The sequence below is a fragment of the Chiloscyllium punctatum genome, chromosome 8 (assembly GCF_047496795.1).
Source record: "Chiloscyllium punctatum isolate Juve2018m chromosome 8, sChiPun1.3, whole genome shotgun sequence".
NCBI classification, from domain to species: Eukaryota; Metazoa; Chordata; class Chondrichthyes; order Orectolobiformes; family Hemiscylliidae; genus Chiloscyllium; species Chiloscyllium punctatum.
In genome coordinates this window covers 93,647,978-93,668,308 of record NC_092746.1, presented here as the reverse complement: position 1 = coordinate 93,668,308, position 20,331 = coordinate 93,647,978, and the positions used below count along the sequence as shown (strand labels likewise).

The window sequence follows — 20,331 nt, the reverse complement described above, 5'->3', positions numbered from 1 at the left end:
ACACTGCTTAACTTGGGGACAGGAGGGGAGGAGTGGGAATTAAAGGTCAGTGTGTTATGTTTATGATTGAATGGAACTTGATGCAAGTTTTATGATATCAAGTCTGAAAGTGAATATGGAAGATCCTCTACAAAAAATTAAAATAGTTGAATCAAGAGGAAACAAAGGATAAGGAGGCAGGCTTCATTCTAAATGTAACTGAAGTTATAATTGCCTGGGGAAGAGTCAGATAAAGGGGCTTAAATCTTATGAAAATTTTTTAAATTTTAGTTATGGAATGTTAATTTTTTAATAATTTTACTAAAGTTTATTTCATTACCATAATCCTGCATGTATATCACAATTGTTGTTCGTCCCTTGTAAAATATTACTAAAAGTTCAGAGAACCTCCCAGATTTGTTGTCTGAGTGAATACTTCACTGTAATTCATTGTTTAGCACAGATGAAATTAGTTTCAACATGTGAGACATTATCTTTGTGGTAGCTGTCTGTAAGAGCATCTCAGCTAATTCCATTCTCTTGTCCTTCCATCTTTAAGTTTTTCTGTCTTTGGGGTTCTTTTCTAATTTTTTTAAAGGAATTTCCAATTTTTGAAAGTCCCAATTGAATCGGTCTCTGTCAGGCATTGCATTCCAAATCCTTAGCCCTTGCCACAAAAAATTTGTCCATGTTGAAACTGTTAAATTTCCTGAAATTCAAGTTTTGAATACCACCAGTTGTTCTTCAATCATGATTTATGTCTGTAAATTATAAATGCTGAAGCTTCAAACCTATTACATGCAATATTTTCTGCAAAAGTCTTAACTAATTTAGCAAGATTACTAGCTTTGAGCACAGTGGCCTATTGATTTCAAGTTACAGCTTCACTGTCTTTATATCTTTAACAAATAATTCTGTCCATTTAAATTTAATTTTATAACTGTCCATTTAAAACTGTTTTTACATCCAGGTAACTGCTGTGCAGGTAGTTAGTGCACTTGTTTCTTGCATTTTTTTTGGCAACAACTTGCCTTAAAGGCACTCAAATATAATAGTCTAATGCATTCTGCTGTAAAGACATGGGATGATGTTCATGCTTGTCCAATTATTTTAGAATTGCAGTGTAACGTGTGGAGCATTTTCTACTTGGTCTACAGTTATTGTTGAATCTTCTCTATAATATAATGCAAGACATTTTTGGCAACCAATATTTTCAACCGCTTGTATCTACTCTAATAGCTTAATACTGTTGTCAGGAATATTTCTTTTAACCATACAGAATTCTGTCTCAAAGCAGTTGATTATAATTGCTTCTGACAGGGTTTCTGAATGAATGTGTTTAAAGTCTGGAATCAGGAATGCATGCATAAGAATTAGTAGCAGGACTAGACTATTCAGCTCCTCTCGTCTGCCATGCTGTTCAGTAAAATCGCATAATTTGATAATGGCCTGAACTCTACATTCTTCCTTACCTCTAAGAATGTTTGACTCCCTTAATCAAGAATCTGCCTCAAATAAAATACAGATGACTCTCTCTGCCTCTCTGTTGGGGAAGATTCTAAATGTGCAACCTTTAACTAGGGGGAAAAACTCAAGTAAACTGTCCTTGTATTTAAAAATGTATCTTCTCGTTCAATGCTCCTACAAACAGAAACATCCTTTCAGAATCCACCAATAATACCCCCCAGGATTGTCTTAATTCAGATCGTGTAAATTCCAATGGATATGCACCCAGCCTGTCCAATATTTCTCAAGATAATTCTTATTTTGGGTGTCAGTTGTGTGAAAAAAGGAGAAAGTGAGGACTGCAGATGCTGGAGACCAAAGTTGAAAAATGTGATGCTGGAAAACACAGCAGGCCAGGCAGCATCCAAGGAGAATCAACGTTTCTGGCGTAAGCCCTTCTTTAGGAATGAGGCTGGTGTGCCAAGTGAGCTGAGATAAAAGGTAAGGGGGAGGGGTGCTGGGAATACAGTAGATGGAAGGAGGTGAGGGTGATAGGCCAGAGAGGGGGTGGGGGCGGGGGTGGAGAGGTCGGGAAGAAGATTGCAGGTCAAGAGGGCGGCACTGAGTTCGCAGGTTGGGACTGAGACAAGGTGGGGGAGGGGAAATGAGGAAGCTGGAGAAATCTACATTCATACCGTGTGGTTGGAGGGTTCCGAGGCGGATGATGAGGCGCTCTTCCTCCAGGCGTCATGTGGTCAGGGTCTGGCTATGGAGGCGCCAAGGACCTGCGTGTCCTTGGCGGAGTGGGAGGGGGAGTTAAAGTGGCTAATACCCGCAACCAACCCAACCGCGCTGTGGCTGAATACAACTCAACACAGACATTTACTACAAACCGACCGACTCCCATAGCTACCTAGATTACACCACCTCCACCCTGCCCCTGTAAAAACACCATCGTATATTCCCAATTCCTTCGCCTCTGCTGCGTCTGCTCCCAGGAGGACTGATTCCACTACCGAACAACTCAAATGGCCTCCTCCTTCAAAGACCGCAATTTCCCCTCTGACGTGGTCGGCAGTGCTCTCCACCGCATCACCTCCACTTCCCGCACTTCTGCCCTTGAACCCTGCCCCTCCAATCGCTACCAGGACAGAACCCCACTGGTCCTCACCTTCCACCCACCTCTGTATCCTCCTCTGTCATTTCCGCCACCTCCAAACAGACCCCACCACCAGGGATCTATTTCCCTCCCCATCCCTATCAGCGTTCCGGAGAGACCCCTCCTTTCGTGACTCCCTCGTCAGGTCCACACCCCCCACCAACCCAACCTCCACTCCTGGCACCCTCCCCTGCAACTGCAAGAAGCACAAAACTTGCGCCTACAACCCCCCCCTCCAAGGCCCCAATGGATCCTTCCATATCTGTCGCAAATTCACCTGCACCTCCACACGCATCATTTACTGTATCCACTGCACCTGATGTGGTCTCCTGAACACTGGGGAGACAGGCCACCGACTTGTGGAACATTTCGGGGAACACCTCTGGGACACCCGCACCAACCAACCCAATCGCCCCGTGGCTGAACACTTTAACTCCCCTCCCACTCCAAGGACATGCAGGTCCTTGGCCGCCTCCATCGCCAGACCCTGACCACACAACGCCTGGAGGAAGAGCACCTCATCTTCTGCCTAGTAACCCTCCAACCACAAGGGAAGAATGTAGATTTCTCCAGCTTCCTCTTCCCCCCCCCCCCCCCCCCCCCCCCCACCTCCCACCTTATCTCAGTCACAACCCCCGGATTCAGCACCATCCTCTTGACCTGGAATCTTCTTCCCGACCTCTCCGCCCTACCCCCTCTCCGGCCTATCGCCCTCACCCTCACCTCCTTCCACATATCGTATTCCCAGCACCCCTCCCCCCTACCTTTTTATCTCAGCCCACTTGGCACACCAGCCTCATTCCTGAAGAAGGGCTTATGCCTGAAACGTCGATTCTCCTGCTCCTCCGATGCTGCCTGGCCTGCTGTGTTTTCAAGCACCACATTTTTCAACTGTCAGTTGTGTGAATGAATCTTCTCTGAACTGCTGCTAACGTTAGTTACATCATTTCTTAAATGAGGTCAGAGCTATACATAAGTATTCCGTATGTGGCTAGAAGATGAATGTTTGACAGAGGAATTGCACCACAAGTACTTGGAGAAGTAATTAAATGAGGTCCAAGTATAGTAATGTACATCTGTTTGGTAGTTAAAACTGTAATTACACCACTTGCAGTCTTGTAGTTAGTGTAGACTCTCACCTCTCAGGTGAATGTCTGTGTGATGGTATGGTCTGATAACATTTGTCATCATACTTCTAGCCTTGATGCTTCAAAAGTGCGTTAGTTACAATGTGATTTACCAAAAACATTATTGCTTCAACAAAATGTGGCATAACTGCAGCTGTGATTGCATGGTCTATAAGAGCTGCTACTACCCACATTTTAGGTCTCACTTTATCACCATCAGAATGATTGCAACCACAAGTTCAGATCCTACCATTATTTCATAATACAGTGTAATCCTTGGCCCATAGAACTGACTAGGATTACTATGGATATGAATTAAGGTGGGGAATAAAACTTCAGGAAAAAATGTCATGTATGCCTAAAAATGTGGTGCCAACATGTGGAGCTGCAACGTAGCACTACCTGTACTAGATAGCAAAATTGGCCTACAGTAGATTGATTTTACAGCAGTAGGCAAAGCAGTACTCCAGCCACTGAATCTGATCAAAGCTTTGTAAACCTGTCACGTTCAGTTGACTACTTTAGTGGACAGTTCAATCATGGGATGAGGTGGCTCCATAAACTACTTTCTGCTCAATTATGGCAGAGTCCAGCTCATCGTGCACATTATAAAGCTGAAACATTTGGTACTTCCAGTTAAAGGTGGTTCTTGGCCACCGTCTGAGGTCTCCGCATCTCTCATGCCTGTCTTCAGTTCGATTCACTACATGCAATGTCATGAAATGGCTGAAAGTCATTAAATGTGATGGTCCAGACTTTGCTTGCCTTTGTGACTATGTATGGCTGAAAGTTATCTTGGGTATTGAAATCAATTTCAGAGGTCCTAGATGACGGAACACGAGAGAGGCTGGACCAGCCGCTATCTCTGGATGAACTGACCAAGGCCCTGGAGTCCTTCGAAAAGAATAAAACTCCCGGAAGCGACGGCTTACCGGTCGAGGTTTATTCCGCTCTTTGGGACTTGATCGGCCAGGACCTGCTGGAGGTGTATGTCAGTATGCTTCGGGCAGGTACCATGAGTGAATCCATGAGGAAAGGCATCATCACCCTCGTCTACAAGCGGAAGGGGGAGAGGGAGGAAATTAGAAATTGGAGACCGATCTCACTGTTAAATGCAGACTACAAAATCTTGTCAAAGGTCATCGCCAACCGGGTCAGGTCTGCTCTGGGATCGGTGATCCACCCGGACCAAACCTGTGCTGTACCGGGCAGGAAGATCTCTGAGAGTCTCGCACTCCTCAGGGATACGATCGCCTACGTGCAGGACAGGGGGGTGGACACCTGCCTCATCAGCCTGGACCAGGAGAAAGCCTTTGACAGGATATCGCATACATATATGAGGGATGTCCTCTCCAAAATGGGCTTTGGGGAGGGAATCGGAAATTGGATCAGACTGCTCTACACCAACATTGTCAGTGCAGTCTCAATCAATGGGTGGGAATCAGATAGCTTCCCTGTAAGATCTGGAGTCAGGCAGGGATGCCCCCTCTCACCCGCCTTGTTTGTGTGTTGCATAGAGCCATTTGCCGAATCCATCAGGAAGGATGCGAGCCTGAGAGGGGTGACTATTCCTGGCAGCGGGGGCCTGCAGGTTAAGGCCTCCCTGTACATGGATGACGTCGCTGTTTTCTGCTCGGATCCGCTGTCCGTGCACAGACTCGTGTGCATCTGCGACCAGTTCGAACGGGCCTCGGGGGCCAAGGTAAACCGAGGCAAGAGCGAGGCCATGCTCTTCGGGAACTGGGCCGACCAATCCTCTATCCCCTTCACCGTCAGGACTGACCACCTGAAGGTGCTGGGTATTTGGTTCGGGGGGGCTGGGGCGTGCGCCAAGACCTGGGAGGAGCGGATCAGGAAGATGAGACAGAAACTAGGCAGATGGGGGCAATGGTCGCTCTCCATCGCGGGAAAAAACCTGGTCATCAGGTGTGAGGTACTCTCAGTATTGCTATATGTGGCACAGGTCTGGCCTATCCCCAGGACCTGTGCCGCCGCAGTCACCCGGGCCATCTTCCAATTCATTTGGAGATCAAAGATGGACCGGGTCTGAAGAGACTCTATGTACAAAGACCGGTGCAATGGGGGAAAAAGCACGCCCAATGCCACCCTCACCCTGATGGCCACCTTTGTGTGTGGCTGCATCAAGCTGTGCGTGGATCCCCGGTACGCAAACACCAAGTGTCACTACGTACTGAGGTTCTACCTGTCCCCGGTGTTGCGAAGGATGGGCCTGGCCTCGCTGCCGCGGAACGCTCCGAGTAGTTGGACCGTTCCGTATCACCTGTCCTTCGTGGAGAAATTTATGAGGAAAAACACCTTTGACCACAAGTCCATCAGGAAGTGGTCAGCACGTAGCGTCCTTGAGACCCTTCGGGAAAAGGAGAGGGCGGATCCTGTCGAGCGGTTCCCTGAGCAGACTGTCAAAGCCATTTGGCAGAATGCCTCATCGCCAGAACTTTCCAACAAGCACCAAGACGTGGCTTGGCTGGTGGTGAGAAGGGCTCTGCCCGTGAGATCCTTTATGCACGCCCGGACTCTCTGCCGCACCGCACGCTGCCCTCGAAGTGGCTGCGGGGGGGACGAGACTGTCACACACCTCCTTCTGGAATGTGCCTATGCAGAGGAAGTCTGGAGAGGAATGCAGTGGTGCTTGTCGAGGTTCGTCCCGAGCAGCGCCGTGATGCGGGACTCCGTGCTCTACGGCCTGTTCCCCGGGACTCACACCGAGACGAACATTAACTGCGCCTGGAGGATCATCAACTCGGTGAAGGACGCTCTCTGGGCGGTCCGAAACCTGTTGATCTTCCAGCTGAAGGAGTTGACCCCGACCGAGTGCTGCAGACTGGCACATTCCAAGGTCCAAGACTACGTGTTGAGGGACGCGCTGAAGCTTGGGGCAGCTGCCGTCAAGGCACGGTGGGGAAAGACCACCGTGTAAGATTGGCCTGCCTAAAGAAGAACAGGGGGCCCATACAGATGTTTTTTTTGGGCTCTGCTGATGCCTCAGCCAAATATATGTATATATACAAGATTGAAAAATGCACAGGATTGTAAATGACAAGGATAAAGTCGAATCTGTGTTTGTAAATATGGACATATGTATGGCATGATCCAATGTACAGACCATCAAATCATTTATGAATAAAGTATATTTTTGAAATAAAAAAAAATTGAAATCAATTTCAGAGCCCAGTCTATTTCTACCTGCAACTTGAAATAATTTTAGGCTGTAAAATGGGATTGGAAATCTAACTTGGCTGATGAGTGTTTAATATTTGATTTACTTGCAAGTATGTTATCTTTTGCATCATAACTTGGACTTTGTGCATGTGTGGGATGTGGTTTTTAAACTTATGTAGATTAACATTTTCTAAACCACCTGCAAGTTACCTTCTGAGGCTATTTTCTGGCAGGAATCTAGATAAGGGTCTTGAACTGTTTTTAAAATATTTTAGCTTGTTTGTGAGTATCCACAATTCTTCCATGCTCCGGCAGCCTCTACTGCTTAACAGGGCTGAAATTTCTGTTAACGCCACAATGTAAATGTATGCGTGGGTCTGTTTCGACCTAACTTGATTCAAAGGAAAGCTGTTCATTGAATAAAGAAGATACAGTTGCAAATACTGTAAAGTGGGAGAATTTAGCTGTGAAATTACATAACATTGCTGAAACTTGTGATGAGCAGTAGGTTTAGTTTATATTTTAAATTTAAATTCTGTTAGTATGGAGTAATATATTTTTACCCTGATTTATTTTAGGTGAAATGTTGTACACTGTTATTTTACCTATATTCTGCAAGTGGATAGTTCGTAGTTGCCTTACTTTGGAGCACTCTGCGTAGGTGGCCGTTTCTAGGACACACAACATTATTCTGTCTAACTATCATCTTTACTATCTGTGTTGTGTTCTTGTCCTGATGGATATTTGGTCCTTTTTTAGTATCCTCAAAATAGCAATTGCATTACTTCTCATTCTTTTTTCAATGAGAACATGTCCAATTTAAGTAGCTGTTCAACATAGTTCAAACTCTCAATTATCCTAGTTGTACTCTTGAGTTCTTTCAATACCTATCATCAACCAGCAATCCGCACTGTTCAAAATGTGGTTGCATTGATCTGTATCACAGTAAGAATGTATTGTTCTTTTAGATTGATATTGATGTTTTAACATATCCTGAAATTTGATTTGATTTACTCCCTCTCACCAAGACTTGTGGTAAAGTTTCAGTTAATTTTCAGTTGGGCTTCCAAGTCGTCTTGTTCCATAAATTGTATTTTCTTTTCTTTCAAGTAAATGATCTTGACCTCTTCTTTTATCTTCATGAAACACATAACATTTAATGCACAAAATATAATGTGCTGCCTCTGTGCAGACACCAAAAATGTTAATGTCCTCCTGTAGATTGCCCTGTTCAACATTGGAGTTCATCATCTTTATAAACTGGAAATCTAGTAAAAGTTCAAATGTGCTTATCACTACTGATTCCAGGTCATTTATGAAGATAGGTAGAGTGAACAGACCCTGTTAAACTCTACTGGCAACACTCCCTTAAACTGTGGGCAATGCCTCGAATACCACCATCTGAGTTCTGTTGATGGAGGTGTCTTCAGCGTACACTTGGAGGCTAATACCATAATATATCTGTAGATGATGTCAATCAAATTCTTGAATCATGCTCTTATTCAAGATTCAGCCTCCTTATAGTATAATGCTGCATTTGGGTTTTCTGTTTGAATTCATCCTGCATAGGACACTAGCATTGCGCATAAATTACTTCATGATAACTGTTTTGTTGCATTCATATTTTGATATTTGGATGTCCTAACTCATCTGTTAGATCTGCATGATTTATTATCCTTATTAGCAGATGGTATGGGAAACTATTAAACTGGAGGAGATGGAATTACAATGCTATTAAGCAGGAACTGTGGAGCATAAATTGGGAGCAGATATTCTCAGGAAAATGCACGACCGAAATGTGGAAGTTGTTTTGGGGAGTACTTGCTGAGAGTGCTGGAAAGGTTTGTCCCACTGAGGCAAGGAAGGGCTGGTAGGGTGAAGAGATGTAGATTAAGCTAATTTGTCCTGAAATCTTTACACACTTGATGCGACTGCAGCATGCAACTTCTGTGAACAAGCAATCAAATTTTATTAAGCATAATACATTACAAGCTGTGGAGAAGATCTTAACATTCTTTGCCATGCTTGCAGAGCATGTCGAGAGGTCTGTCTGAACAAGAAGGAAGCTGACTTAAGATTGAGGAAGCAAGAATCAGATAGGGCTCTAGAGTGTTAAGTTATTTTACTCTTGAGAATTGTACACATTGGAAGCAACTGCAACACACCAAACTCTGAACAAGCAATCAAGTTTGATTTAAGCACAGTACAGTACAAGCTTTGGAGAAACCCTGAACACTGCCATGCTTGCGAGTCGTGTCTAGGGGTGTCTCAGGAGAGACTTTTAACACACACCTCGCACGGCTTGTGGGGTCGTGGCAAAAGCTCCCTCTGAACAAAGGAAACAATCTGTTCTTTATACGAAATACTAATCATCACAGTACTGCCCACAAGACAACCCTCAGCCATCCCCTCAGTCATATGCCACTCAAGATGCAATGCAGTGACTGCCCACCCCCAGAAACAATGTAATGCAAATCATCCCTTAATGGTCAAATCTGTTGCAAATTGTTTTTGTAACTATAGAGAGGTAGTCAAATTTCAACTGTAATGTTCTTATTGATTTTTGGCTGAAAAATCTTTCCTGAATGGCAAGGAAATGGCCATGTAAACTGCCCACATTCCACCTATAAGACAAAGACATACCACCTTATCCCCAGGGCATTCAATTTCTTGCAGGTCAGCCAAGCAAATTAACACTTTAATATCTCAAGCGGGTTACAAGGTAGTCAGGAAGGAACTGAAGAATGGATTCAGTAGTGCTACAAGGGGGCATGAAAAAGCCTTGACTGGTAGGCTTAAGGAAAACCCCAAGGCATCCTACACTTGGGTGAGGAGCAAGAGGATGGCCAGAGTGAGGGTCGGGCCGATCAGGGATAGTGGAGGGAATTTGTGCCTGGAGTTGGAAGTGGTAGGGGAGGTCCTTAATGAATACCTTGCTTCAGTATTCACTAGTGAGCAGGACCTTGCATTTTGTGAGGACAGCATGAAATGAGCTGATATGCTCAAACAGTTTGATGTTAAGAAAGAGGGTGTATTGGAAATTTTGAAAAACATGAGGATAGATATGTCCCCTGGGCCAGATGAGATATGCCCATGGTTACTATGGGAAAAGAGCTAAGAGATTGATGCGCGTTTGGCGATTTATCTTTGCGTCTTCGTCCACTGGCATAGTACCAGATTGGAGGTTGGCAAATGTTATTCCCTTGTTCAAGAAAGGGACTAGGGATAATCCTGGCAATTACAGATCAATCATTCTTATGTCGGTGGTGGGCAAATTATTGGAGAGGATTGAGACAAGATTTATGATAGTCAGCATAGCTTTGTGAGGGGCAGGTCATGTCTCTCAGGCCTTATTGAGTTCTTTGAAGATATGCCAAAACACATTGAAGGTATAGCAGTGGATGTGTTGCATATGGATTTTAGCAAGGTGTTTGATAAGGTTCCCCACGGTAGGTGCATTCAGAAAGTAAGGAGGCATGGGATATAGGGAAATTTCTGGATACAGAATTAGCTGGCCCATAGAGAAAGATAGTAGATGGAAAGTATTCAGCCTGGAGCTTGGTGACCAGTGGTGTTCTGCGGGGATCTGTACCGGGACTTCCTGTTCTGCTGACATGTAAGAAAATTGCATGAATCCAGAATGTTATGACCCACATGAGGATGCAACAAAGTGAGCCATATAAATGTTGGTCGATGTATCATGCTGATGTTCTTTTGTTCTCCATTTATTATGATTAAAATTGCTAATTCAAATGGGAAATATTGGAATTCTAGCTAATTAATTCAAATATTTTTACTTTGACCAGTGAGCGAAATAACAAATGGACATTCATGATTCTAAAGTTGATTTTCTGGGATTTAACTGAGCAGCTTTGCTTCCCTCTTAATGAGAGCATATTGCTTAGTCAAACACTGACTTAGATTCTACCAAGTAAATTGCAAAGATGGCAAATAAAAGAACCATCCTTTCTACCAATGAAGGTAGTCTCCAAAGTGTTGAACATTTGCTGAACTATTTTGCAACAGATGGAAAAATAAATTTCGGTATGTATTTATTTTGCTGTTTCTGCAGGAGTTGAAGCAGTATATAATTATCAAATTTAACTTAATTTTGCTCAAAAGTTATTAAGTTTGTACAAAGGATGCAAGTGGAAAGTGTATGAAAGTACTATCTGTTCTACTTTGTTTTCCCCACAATGTAGACCTCCAGCATCTTCCCTGGTCTGAACTATGTTTAGGAGGTCATTGTTGCTAAGAGGCCATTGCTGCTGAGAGAGTAGTTTTTTGGAGCACTTCAAATTTGAATTATTCATATTAATTCCCCCATCTTCTGTTTCTCTGTATTTGGTTTTATTATCCCCTTAATCCATCCAGTCCCCAAACTATGTCCCTATCTGCTCTGGTAATCTCAGGATTACTACCTCAGCTACGAGCTAATTGGTATAGAGTCAACAAGATTAGAGGTAAAGATTGGTGTGGAAGAATTGGTTTGAATTCATGGGACTTTTGGCACTAGTACTGGGAAAAGTGAGCTGTTCCAATGGGATGGGCTCCATCTGAATCCTGATGATTCTTGCACCTTGGTTTATAGATGGGACTTTAAACTACATAGTAGGGGTGTGAGTTCAATTGCATGGAAAATTGTGGAAATGTTAAAGGGGAGGAGGGCTTGGGAAAGCTTACTGAAGCTTCCAGTGGGAGGAAGTAATAGGGCAAACAATGGGAAAGGGGCACAAATCTTAACTTCAGGTAGTGCAGATATGAGGACAGATATGAGGGTGTTATATTTAAATGCAGACCGTATACAAAACAAGATTAATGAGCCTTAGCACAGATTTGAAATTGGCATGTTTTGGGCATCGCACAGACTTGGCTGCAAGGGGATCAGGGCTCGAAATTAAACATCCAAGGAAAGCATCCAATCAAAAAGACAGGCAGGGAGTGGGATTGCCACCTTAAGAAATTGAATAGCAAGAAGCAATATAGGGTCTGAAGTTGCAGAATCTATGTGGATAGAGTTGAGGAACTGCAAAGGTAAATTGGACTCGTGGGAATTGCGTATCGGTCTCTGAGTAGTAATGAGGATATGGGGCTCAAAATAGAAAAGGCATGGAAGTAAGGTACTAGTACATTAATCATGGTGGACTTCAATATGCAGGTAGGCTGGGAAAATCAGGTTAGGGCATCCCAGGAAAAGAAATTTCTGGAATGTCTCTGAAAGGCTTTTTGAAGCAGGTCATGGTAGAGCCCACTAGGGAACAGGCAATTGCAGATTTGGTAATATTGCAATTGTTAGGGTTTTTTTCCTGAGATTCTTACATACTTGACACAACTGCAGATGCCAATTTCTGTGAACAACCAAAATTTTATTAAGCACAGTACATTAACTAGCTTTCTGGTGGAATGCTTTAGCACACTTCGTAATGCTTGCGAAGCCATGTCAAGGGATCTCTGAACAAAGGAAAGTCCTTTTATACAAAATCTTTTTATGCAAGTTTTTAAAAAGTTAGTAACTTTTTTTCCTGAGATTCTTAGAGACTTGATGCAACTGCAATATGCCAACTTCTGTGAACAACAACCAAACTTTATTAAGTAAATACGGTACAAGCTGTGGAAAAACTCTGAACATTCTTCACCTCTCTTGTGAAGCGTGCCGAGAGGCCTTTCTGAACAAAGGAACAGTTCTCCCTTTTTATACAAAATCTTTACATCACAGTCAGTTATGTCCACAAGACAATCCCCAACCATTACCCCACCATCACATGCCACTCAAGACACCATACAGTGTTTCATTTTCTGGAAATGGTGTGTCAATGTAAATCATCCCTTAATGGTCAAATTTGTTGTGAATCGTTTTTTTAAACTATAGGGAGTAGTCAAAATTCCAGCTGCAATGTTCTTACTGATTTTGAATAGGGGGATGATGCAGTTCTTTTACTCTAAATAACTAGGTGATGTAAGTAGCTCTGAATGGCAAGGGATGGGAATGTAAATTCCTTACAATCTACCTGTAAGTCAAGGCCATCCCATCTAGCCTTGGAACATCCCCTTTCCTGCAGGTCAGTATAGCAAATTAACTCTTTAATATGTCATTCTCTCCTTTTTTTTTATCCTTCCATGATAGCCACCTAGATGGCACTACCAGCTTATTCATAAGAGTCTGACAGCCAGCAAGCTTGAGGCAAATTTGATTAGGGAGCTATTAAAATTGACTATAACTACAAAGGTACGAGAGAGGGGCTGGCTAGCATTGATTGGATGGGAGCTTAGAGGCATGATTTGATTAGATTAGATTACTTAGTGTGGAAACAGGCCCTTTAACCCAACAAGCCCACACCGCCCTGCTGAAGCACAACCCACCCAGACCCATTCCCCTACATTTATCCCTTCACCTAACACAGGCAATTTAGCATGGCCAATTCATTTAATCTGCACATTTTTGGACTGTGGGAGGAAACCGGAGCACGCGGGGGAAACCCACGCAGAAACGGGAATCACCTGAGGTGGGAATTGAACCCGGGTCTCTGGCGCTGTGAGGCAGCAGTGCTAACCACTGTGCCGCCCACAGAAATAGTCCCTTCACAATGGGAGTTTCAGGAATAATTTGGGAAGCACAGAAGATCATCCCAAGGATGAAACATTAAGAGGAGAATGAGACAACAGTGGCTGACTAGGGAAGTTGGGGGACAGCATATTATGGTGACATTTAGTGTGAAGTCAGAGGATTGGGATACCTTTCAAAACCTGCAGAGGATGACAATAGCTGAACGTAATATTACTGGGTGTAAGCTAGTTAGTAATACGAAAGAAGATTGTAGTGGCTATCACCTGAAGTGAAGGTACTGAGGAGCTGAGGTGTCTGAAGTTGCATATATCACCTGGACTAGATGGACTACACCCAGAGGTTCTAAACATAACAGATTGTGGAGGCATTAATAATCATTCAAGAATCAGTGGAGTGAGGACGCTTGAAAATGGCTAAGTTAACACCCTTGTTTAGGAAGGAAGGGAGGCAGAAGACTGGAATCTATAGGTCAGCTAACCTGACCATACTCGGTAAGATTTTAGAGTCTGTTATTAAGGATGGAATTGCAGAATATCTTGAAGTGCATAGCAAAATAAGTTTGATTAAGCACAGCTTCATCAAGGGGAGGTTAGACCTGACAAATCTGTTGGAATTCTTTTGAGGTAATGAGCAAGTTAGACAATGGAGAGCCAGTGAGTGAGATTTATTTTAATTCTGAAAGCCCTTTGAGGAGACACCTATTCAGCACCTTGTCAATCAGTTAAGAGCCCATGGTGTTAGGGGCAAAGTGATGTCATGGATAGAGGATTGGCTGACAGGCTGAAGGTAGAGAATGGGGATAAAGGGATCTCTTTCGGGATGACTGCCAGTAATTAGTGTTGTTCAGTAGGGGTTAGTATTGGGACCACAACTCTTCCAGTTACATATTAATGATCTGGTCAAAGGAACTGACTATATTGTTGCTAAGTTTGCAGAGGATACTAAAGATGGGTGATGGTGTAGACCTTGTTGTGAAGCTAGGGCGCTGTATTATTTCATAAATGTTCTCTGATCTGGTCCTGCCACGTTTAATGACTTATATATCTCAGCTCCTATGTGCCATTTGGAATTGTATCCTTTATCTTATTCTGTCTAGTGTCCTTCCTGTCAAAATGAATCAGATCTTCACTGCATTACATTTCATCTGCCAATTGTCTGGTCATTGCATCAACCTTCTTATGCCCTTCTGAGGTTCTGCACTATTCTCCTCAAAAGTGCATAATATTTCCAAGTTGTGCATTAACGATCAGGAAGCAGGAACTTGGGGCCTTCTTGCTGAGTTTGCAGGTAACAGCAAGATAGGTGTCTTGTTGAGGAAGTGGATAGGCTGCAGAAGGAATTGGACGTGTTTCCAGAAAATAAATGGAGCTGCAGGACAAAAACGTTAATCAGTCCAATAATCATGGACACTGGTCACTTTTCCAGGTGAAACAAATAACTTTCTTAACACAATTTGCAATAGCTGTCCAACTTGATATGTTAAATTACTCAATGGAACCAAAAGTGACTGGTGAGATTAAACCACTCCATTGGCAACACCTTCAAGGTTAATATTAACTAGGAGAGAAGCAAAGTGGCAGCAGATGGCATACAATGTGAGAGCATGTGGTTGTGCACTCTTGAAGGAAGAATTGAGGAGAGGACTGTTTTCTAAATTGGCTTCAGAAATCTAAATCACAATGGGACTTTCAGGATTTTCTTAAGGCTAATATGCAGGTACACTTGGCAGTTAGGAAGGCAAATGCAATCTTCGCATTCATTTTGTGAGGGCTAGAATACAGAAGCACGGATGTACTGCTGAGGCTATATAAGGGTCTGGTCAGACCACATTTGGAATATTGAAAGCAGTTTTGGGACTCCTATCTAAGGTAAAGTGTGCTGGCATTGGAGGGGTGTCCAGAGGTGATTTACAAGACTGATCCTAGGGATCTGGGTTCTGTCTTTTGAGCAGAGGATTCTGGGTCTCTACTCTTAGTTTACAAGAATGGAGGTGGTGGGAGTGGAGAAATGAAACTTGGAGAATACCGAGAGGCCTGGCTAGAAACAACATGGAGAAACTGTTTCCACTTCTAGAAGAAACTAGGACCCGAGGGCGCAACCCTATCAGAACAGAGATGAGGAATTTCTTCAGCCAGAGGGTGGTGAATCTTTTGGAGCACGTTGCCACAGAAGGCTGTGGAGGCTAAGTTGTTGAATGTATTTAAGACAGATGGATAAGTTCTTGATTTAAGGGGATCAAAAGTTACAAGGAGAAGCCAGAAGGATGGTGTCAAGATCCATATCAGCCATGATGAATTGGTGGGGCAGACATGATGGGCCAAGTGGCCTAATTCTGCTCCTGTATAATGGTCTTATTGCATGTGAAGAGAGATGGGGGTGGTGATGGGTGCAGTAAGAGCATAAATGGTCTGATTGGATGAAAATCAGAAAAGGTTGAATGATGAATTGGTGCTTAATCAAAGGAAGCAATAAAGAAATACAAGATGTCTGGAGAAAGATAGAATAATTTATGCTGTCTGAAAACTGAAAAGATCGAATAAAGTTGGTCTTTTCAAAATTCTTTCAAAGCATTGCTTGCAGTCCAGTATTTTGTTGCCTGTCCCTCATTGCACTTCAACAGAGAACTGAATGATTTGTGACATCATTTTAGGAGGCAATTAAGAGGTAACCACATTATTGTGGGTCTGGAATCAAATATAGATAAGACCAAGTAAGGTACGAGTGAACCAGGTGGATTTTCACAGCAATTAATGGCCATTGTTTACTCCATTACTGAAATGAGTTTTGTATGCCAGATTACATTCATTGAATTTAAAATCTATCCATTGCATTTTGAACCTTTTGCTCCAAAGCAATAGCCTCGGCTCCTGGATTAATAGTGCTGGCACAGTACCACTGTACCACTATCTCTCCTTTACCTAAGTTGGCTAAATGGCTATCAGGCAATTATTGAAAAAGGTTATGGTATTCCTGACTCCTTTTTAGTTCTTCTGAGTTACATTGTGCAGATTTTTTTTTCCAGCTCTTGTTGCCTTCTAGAAGGGTGCAAAGGCATTGCTGTCTTTCACTGAGCGCCTCAGGAATGTACTGTAGCCAGAATTTTACTTATGGCGGACACTGTGAAACCACCTTGTGCATTGCAAGTGGGTGACTGACTTCCCCAAACCCCAAGTTGAAAAAAGTCCTGCGTCACCTTGTGTTTACCTAGAAGAGAGTAAATATAAATCGAATGGCCAAGTTCCACTTTGTAATGTTATGAACCAACATTGTTTCAGTTTGACATGTTACAGAAACCGAGCACTGCTTTGCTAATATTCTGTAAAATGACTGTTTTTAAATGTTATTTCTGTCCTGATTTGAAGTGTTTGAAATTGACATAAGCAAAATGACTGGCAGCAGTAGTGATACATATTTATTTCTCTTGAATTAAGACCCTCAGTACATCTTTTAAATTTTGTTTTGTACACCTTGTAGATGTTGTTGCCAGGTGCTTGAGTTTGTTGTTTGAGCAAAGTGAAGGCAAGTTAAAACAATATTAACTTTTCCATGTAGTGATGCACCAATTTAGTAATCTGAGTTTAACTCTGTAGAAGAAAATCGTACTTAAATATCCAATTAATACTCAGTTCCCACTTTGCATGAAAATGTAAACCTTCCAAAAATAATTGCATTACAAACAAACCAACACTGTGAAGGATGTCTTAAGTACCAATGCTTGCTAAACATTTTAGTATATGTTATAAGTGTATTGTCTAAGGAAGTAATTATCTGAAGTAATTTCTGTAATTTTCTGTAATATTTTGAATTTTTGAGAACGTTAAATATCAAAAGTATTTGGCTTAGTTACATTTCAAGATTTGTCAGCCTTTTGCTTGCCAGGTAGTTGCTCAGCTGAAAAATGTTCAGATATGTCTGGTCTAATATTACTTCTGGGTGTCTAGAAATTGGAAGGATTTAACAGTATCTATTATGGCAGAGGATATTGATCATTCCCATTCAAGATTATTGTTTGATCACCTCCTCCATGTGGAATACTTCATTTGCAAATGCAATCACTGGGGGATTCTGGTGCTTCCAACTGAATATTGTCACTTGGACAGAGTGTAAAGTTTTTCATGACATTGTATCTCTGAAGGACCCAATTCCTTGCATTGAAAAAGAGTTGGAAAGTCATTTTACTCTTTTGCACTGCCAGTGGGGGGATCGAATTTAACTGATATTGGATGCACTTTCCTTGTCACTGAACAAATTGCAGTCCTGCCCACTTATGTAGTGAGAGATTAAGGAAATGTTCAGGAATTTGACAAGTTTATTTTCCCCGATTCCCATTTAATAGCCTCCACCCCCATAGTGGTTTGGAGATTTGTTTTATTGATTTACTGTATTGGATCTGATTTATAGTTAAACAGATTCCACAAATGTGAGGTGTTATAGGATATATTGCATAATTGCCAATAAAAGCCTGACTTTACGAGCCAGTACAAGTTTTGGTTTGAAAGATGCTGTTGTCCCAGAAGTGATATCTCATTAACAAGTTTTACTATGCGTTAATAAATTTTTCTTCACCCTTTTTCAGGAGCACCATCTCCAGCGGGCAATTTCAGCACAACAGGTTTATGGAGAGAAGCGGGATAACATGGTTATTCCTGTCCCAGAGGCAGAAAGCAATATTGCCTACTATGAATCTGTCTACAGTGGGGAGTTCAAGATGCCAAAGCAGCTTATTCACATACAGCGTGAGTATTAAAACTGGAATTTTTAAGCAAGAGTATGCAGTATTTCCAAGATCAGATGAGTCATAGAAATGTACAGCATGGAAACAGACCCTTCAGTCCAGCTCATCCATGCCGACTACATATCCCAACCTAATCTAGTCCCATTTGCCAACACTTGGCCCATATCCCGCTTAAACCCTTCCTCTGGCAGCTCTTTTATGTCTTTCCCTTCTCACCGAAGCGTATGGGCTCCCTCAGCCCAGGGCAAAGACTTTGTCTATTTACCCTATCCATGCCCCTCATGATTTTATAAACTTCTATAAGGTCACCCCTCCGCCTCCAATGCTCCAAGGAAAACAGCCCCAGCCTATTCAGCCTCTCCCTATAGCTGAAATCCTCCAACCCTGGCAACATCCTTGTAAATCTTTTCTGAACCCTTTCAAGTTTCACAACATCTTTCTGATAGGAAAGAGACATAATGATTAAATGGAACCATCAAATGAAACTTGGCTCCTCTCTAATAACTTCTGCCTCCTGATGATAGGGACACAGGCTGCTGTACAGAACCATATTAATCTGCTTCGTGTGCCCGTCATGCATTGAACAAGGCGATCATTGAGTGTGAATCTACTCTTGTCTGAAGTCCATATGTGTTAGCAGCAGTAAATAAGCAGGATATCGAGAAGTAGTCATTATGAATAAATTTAAGAAAACAGAAGAGTGCAGCACAGGACCCTTTGACCCTCCTAAGTCTGGGCTAACACGTTTTGCCCTTCCATACAAAAACTTTCTTCACTTACAGGATCCATTCCCTCTATTCTCATTATTTGTCCAGATGTTTGTTGAATGCTGCTATTGTCTGCTTCTACCATCACCTCTGGCAGCGTGTTCCAGGTAGTCACCACCCTTTGTGTGAAAAATGAGCTTCGCACATTCTTTTAAACTTCTTTCCTCCCGACACCTTGAACCTTTGTCCCTTTAGAAATTGAGCTTAAAAATGTTTTGCTGGAAAAGCGCAGCAGGTCAGGCAGCATCAAAGGAATAGGAGAATCGACGTTTTGGGCATAAGCCATTCTTCAGGAATGAGGGTGTGCCAAGCAGGCTAAGATAAAAGGTAGGGAGGAGGGACTTGGGGGAGGGATGTTGGGAATACGATAGGTGGAAGGAGGTTAAGGTGAGGGCGATAGGCTGCAGAGGGGGTGGGGCAGAGAGGTCAGGAAGAAGATTGCAGGTCAAGAAGGCGGTGCTGAGTCTGAGGGTTGGGACTGAAAAGGTTGGGGGAGGGGAAATGAGAAAGCTGGAGAAATCTGCATTCACCCCTTGTGGTCGGAGGGTTCCTAGGCGGAAGATGAGGCGCTCTTCCTCCAGGCGTCGTGTTGCCATGGTCTGGCGATGGAGGCGGCTAAGGGCCTGCATGTCCTTGGCAGAGTGGGAGGGGGAGTTAGTGTTCAGCCACGGTGTGGTTGGGTTGGTTGGTGCGGGTGTCCCAGAGGTGTTCTCTGAAACGTTCCGCAAGTAGGCGGCCTGTCTCCCCAATGTATAGGAGGCCGCAGTGGATGCAGTAAATGGTGTGTGTGTGGAGGTCCAGGTGAATTTCTGATGGATATGGAAGGATCTCTTGGGGCCTTGGAGGGAAATGAGGAGGGTGGTGTGGGCGCAAGTTTTGCATTTCTTGTGGTTGCAGGGGAAAGTGCCGGGAGTAGAGGTTGGGTTGGGTTGTGGATCTCACGAGGGAGTGGTCTTTCCGGAACGCTGATAGGGGTGGGGAGGGAAATATATCCTCTGTGGTGGGGTCTGTTTGAAGGTGGTGGAAATGATGACTGATGATACGATGTATCTGGAGGTTGGGGTGGTAGGTGAGGACCAGTGGGGTTCTGTCCTGGTGGCGATTGGAGGGGTGGGGTTCAAAGGCGGAGGAGATGTGGTGGAGAGCATCGTCAACCACGTCTGAGGGGAAATTGCGGTCGTTGAAGGAGGCGGCCATCTGGTTATTCAATATTGGAATTGTTCGTCCTGGGAGCAGATGCGGCGAAGGCGAAGGAATTGGGAATATGGGATGGCCCTTTTACAGGGAGCAGGATGGGAGGAAGTGTAATCTAGGTAGCTGTGGGAGTCAGTCGGTTTATAGTAAATGTCCATGTTGAGTCGGTCGTCCAAGAA

The 20,331-nt window shown here is 43.3% G+C and overlaps 1 protein-coding gene across 5 annotated transcripts in view; it reads left to right on the top strand.

Moving 5' to 3' along the window:
- Positions 1-20,331, top strand: part of LOC140480762 (enhancer of polycomb homolog 1-like) — a 258,043-nt gene that overhangs the window by 167,109 nt on the left and 70,603 nt on the right. For all 5 annotated transcript variants that reach the window (XR_011961397.1, XM_072576103.1, XM_072576106.1 and 2 more), the window contains one exon: positions 18,033-18,192. Coding sequence is in view for 4 of the 5 variants with exons in the window: in XM_072576103.1 (XP_072432204.1) it covers positions 18,033-18,192 (160 nt within the window). In the remaining variant the exon portion in view is untranslated. The remainder of the gene's footprint in view (positions 1-18,032; positions 18,193-20,331) is intronic.